This window comes from Apium graveolens, chromosome 1, assembly GCF_009905375.1.
Source record: "Apium graveolens cultivar Ventura chromosome 1, ASM990537v1, whole genome shotgun sequence".
Taxonomy (NCBI): domain Eukaryota; kingdom Viridiplantae; phylum Streptophyta; class Magnoliopsida; order Apiales; family Apiaceae; genus Apium; species Apium graveolens.
This window is the reverse complement of record NC_133647.1, coordinates 164,181,630-164,185,228: the sequence shown is the minus strand read 5'-3', so window position 1 is coordinate 164,185,228 and position 3,599 is coordinate 164,181,630. Positions and strand designations below refer to the sequence as shown.

The window sequence follows — 3,599 nt, the reverse complement described above, 5'->3', positions numbered from 1 at the left end:
TCGAGTGACACACCCATCTGCTTCAACTGATTGAAGATGCCTTCCAATTTTGAATTCATCATTTCCTCGCACTCTTTCTGAACTTTCTTTCTGATTTCTTCCGTAATGGTGGCCAATTCATCTGTCGATACAAGACCACTATGTCTCCTTGGCCCTGACTTAAATACATCTTTTATTTTCACGCCTCCACCAACGCCTCTAACACATCCCCCGTGCTCTTTATTCCCAAGTGCACGTGCTAATAAGTCATCATGGCCTTGTGGAGTCCATGAACCTTCTGATGCTTGATTGTGTAACTCATTCTGTAAAATAAATTCATTAGAAACACTTCATTTCACAAGGATACCCCTGCTGATTTTAAAAAGTATAGTGAATTACCATGGTCAGGCACACATCCTTTGTCTTCTTATTTGGAAAGTAATGACCACCTTGTCCATCAGCTCTTGCATGTGCTCTAAGCCAATCAAAACCGCGTCCAGTACGCTCAGTTGATACTACAAGTTCACACATAAGTAAAAATATATAGCAATCGAGTTTCTAGTACATCAGTGTCTTCATCTGGCAATAGTATCCGATTAACAAACTTTGGTATGGTATAATCTTCACATTAAGTAAAAGTGAGTCTAGAAAGGAATATCAGCTTCTGTTCTCCAGGCAATATTTTTTCAGGACTTGCAGGTTGGAAATGTTGAACTTAACGTTTTAAAGTAGAATTACTTAAAAAAAATCAACACTTCTGCACACACTTTGTGTCCACTAAATGAATAAATTGAAGATGAATTTGTCAGAGTTCTTCTGTTCTTCTATTCTTAATTATAGGGTAGAAAATTACCTTCATTGGCATGAAGGTATTTCAAATCATTATTGATGATCAATCCATACCCCTTCGTCATGGTCATTGCGTGCATAACTTATATCCGTACTATCTTCTATAGATGTGGTTTGTAGGCCAATTGAGAAAGGGGGGTTCTCGTCAAATTGATTATACTCTTCCTCATCTTCGACATTATCAACTCCAATAATACGTCGCTTACCTTGAAGAACAATTGACCACCTCACATCAGCCGGGTCTCGAATATAAAACACTTGTTTGACCTGTGTTGCAAGTATAAATGGATCATCCTCATGACCAAACCGATTGAAGTCAACCAAAGTGAAACCTGACTCATCTACTCGAACACCACGACGGATATCAAACCATTTACATTTAAATAGTGCAACTTTGAAATCTTTGTAATCAATCTCCCAGATTTCCTCAATCACCCCATAATAAGACTTTTTTACATCTCGTGATGCAATGGAATTGCCTCTTTCAAATTCTGTTGAAAAAGCTTCTACAGATATTCCACTATTTTGCACGGTGCTCTTATTATCTTGATGTTGTGTGTAGAAACTGTACCCATTTACATCATATCCTTGGAAAGAACTCAGTGGCATGTTTGGGCCATAAGCTAACCACTTCAGAGTATTGGAAACTGTTGAAGGACTTTTTGAATATTGAGACATCACTCGATCTTTAAACCATTTCACAAAAGATCGATTACGTTCATTTGTAACCCACTTGCCACCTTTAGAGGGATTCTTTCGTCGAATCTCCAGTATGTGCTCTTGTAAGTAAGGATTAACTTCTGTCATGTGTTGTAGAACAAAGAGATGGGCTCTATCAAGCATTTCAGCACCGGGAGTGATCATTTTATGTCCTACTGTACCCTGACCGTCAAGTTTACCTTTATGACGAGATCTCGGAATTCCAACTGGATCGGTAGATGCTAGATAGTCCGTGCAAAATTCAATAGTCTCTTTAACCGAATACCCTTCAACTATGCTTGCTTCAGGATGATGCCGATTTCTCACATATGCTTTTAAAATGCACAGAAACCTCTCGAAAAGATACATTTGACGCACATACAAAGGACCACAAATTTGTATCTCTCTCACAAGATGAGTCACTAAATGTACCATAATGTCGAAGAATGAATGTAGGAAATACATTTCAAATTCACAAAGTGTGACTATAATATTAGCTTGCAATTTATCCAAAGTCAAGGAATCGATGACCTTGCTACATATAGCATTAAAGAAGAAGCACAATTTCGTGATAACCACTCTCACGTGCCTCGGCAATATGCCTCGAATTGCAACCGGTAGAAGATGTTGCATTAGCACGTGACAATCATGTGACTTCAAACCTAGAAGCTTCAAGTCTTTCATTGAGACGAGGTTTTTTGGATTTGAGGAATATCCAGATGGAACTTTGACACTTGATAAACACTCACAAAAGCTTATTTTCTCTTTCCTGGACAAAGTGTAACAAGCGGGAGGTAGATACGCACATTTACCAGATTGTTGTGGTGCTAACTCAGCTCGTACACCCAGCTCTTGCAAGTCTAGCCTGGCTTTCATCCCATCCTTCGTCTTACCAGGTATATTCAATAGTGTCCCAATAATGCTTTCACAAACATTTTTTTCAATATGCATAAAGTCAAGGCAATGTCTCACTTGCAAGTGTTCCCAATATGGTAGATCCCAAAATATAGATCTTTTCTTCCAAATACTATTCGGAGTTGGCTTTTTATACAGCTTCCTAAGAACAACATCAATGTCTTTAACTCGTTCAAAGACCTCCTTCCCGGTTAAAGGAAAACGAGACACTCGAGTCTCGGTAGTCGCATCAAAATCGTTTTTCCTCTTACGATAAGGGTGAGTAAGTGGAAGAAACGTGCGATGGCCCATATATACATTTTTTTCGCAGTTCTTCAAAAGAAGATCAATCGTAGCATCTTCACAAATCGGACATGCTTTAGCTCTTTTAATCGTGTAACCTGAGAGGTTACCATAGCCGGGAAAGTCACTTATAGTGCATAAGATCATGGCACGCAAATTGAAATATATCTGACTGTATGTATCATACATCTTCTCACCTTGATCCCACAATAACTTTAAATCCTCAATAAGTGGCCGAAGATAAACATCTATATTATTTCCAGCTTCTTTAGGACCAGGGATTAACAATGTCAACATGATGTACTTACGCTTCATGCATAGCCAAGGAGGCAAGTTATATATCGTTAGAAGAACCGGCCAAGTGCTATGTGTAGAGCTTAGAGTGCGATACGGATTCATGTCGTCTGCACAAAGCCCTAGTCATAGATTTCTAACTTCTCCTCCAAATTCTGGGAATTTACCATCAATGGTTCTCCATTGCGGAGAGTCAGCCGGGTGTCGGAGCATTCCATCTGATTTTCTCCCTTCCACGTGCCACCTTACAAGCTTTGCATCATTGGAATTTTCAAAGAGATGTCTAAATCGTTCCACTATGGGTAAGTAGCGCAACACCTTGACAGGAGGCCTCTTGTCATTAATAGAAGAATTATTTCCATCCCGCTTATATCGGGAGGCTCCACACTTTGGACATGTGTGTAAATGTTCATGCTCCTTGCGAAAGAGCACACAATCATTTGGACAAGCATATATCTTATTTACATTCATACCCATTGGACATAATATCTTCTTCGCCTCGTATGTGGAAGTGGGAAGCTCATTTTTTGCAGGTAGCATTTCTGCTAAAAGTTTCAGCATTTCAGTGAAACTCTTGTCAC

General features: G+C 39.2%; 1 protein-coding gene across 1 annotated transcript; it reads right to left on the bottom strand.

The window, feature by feature from the left end:
- Positions 1 to 861: 861 nt before the first annotated feature.
- On the bottom strand, positions 862 to 3,123 carry LOC141710031 (uncharacterized). The gene has a single exon (XM_074513031.1). It carries the CDS (start codon positions 3,121 to 3,123, stop codon positions 862 to 864), a length of 2,262 nt encoding a protein of 753 aa, XP_074369132.1.
- Positions 3,124 to 3,599: the final 476 nt, after the last annotated feature.

What these genes read in the sequence shown, in the direction of transcription:
- LOC141710031 (XM_074513031.1), bottom strand. Translation starts at nt 3,123, where the DNA reads ATGAATCCGTATCGCACTCTAAGCTCTACACATAGCACTTGGCCGGTT.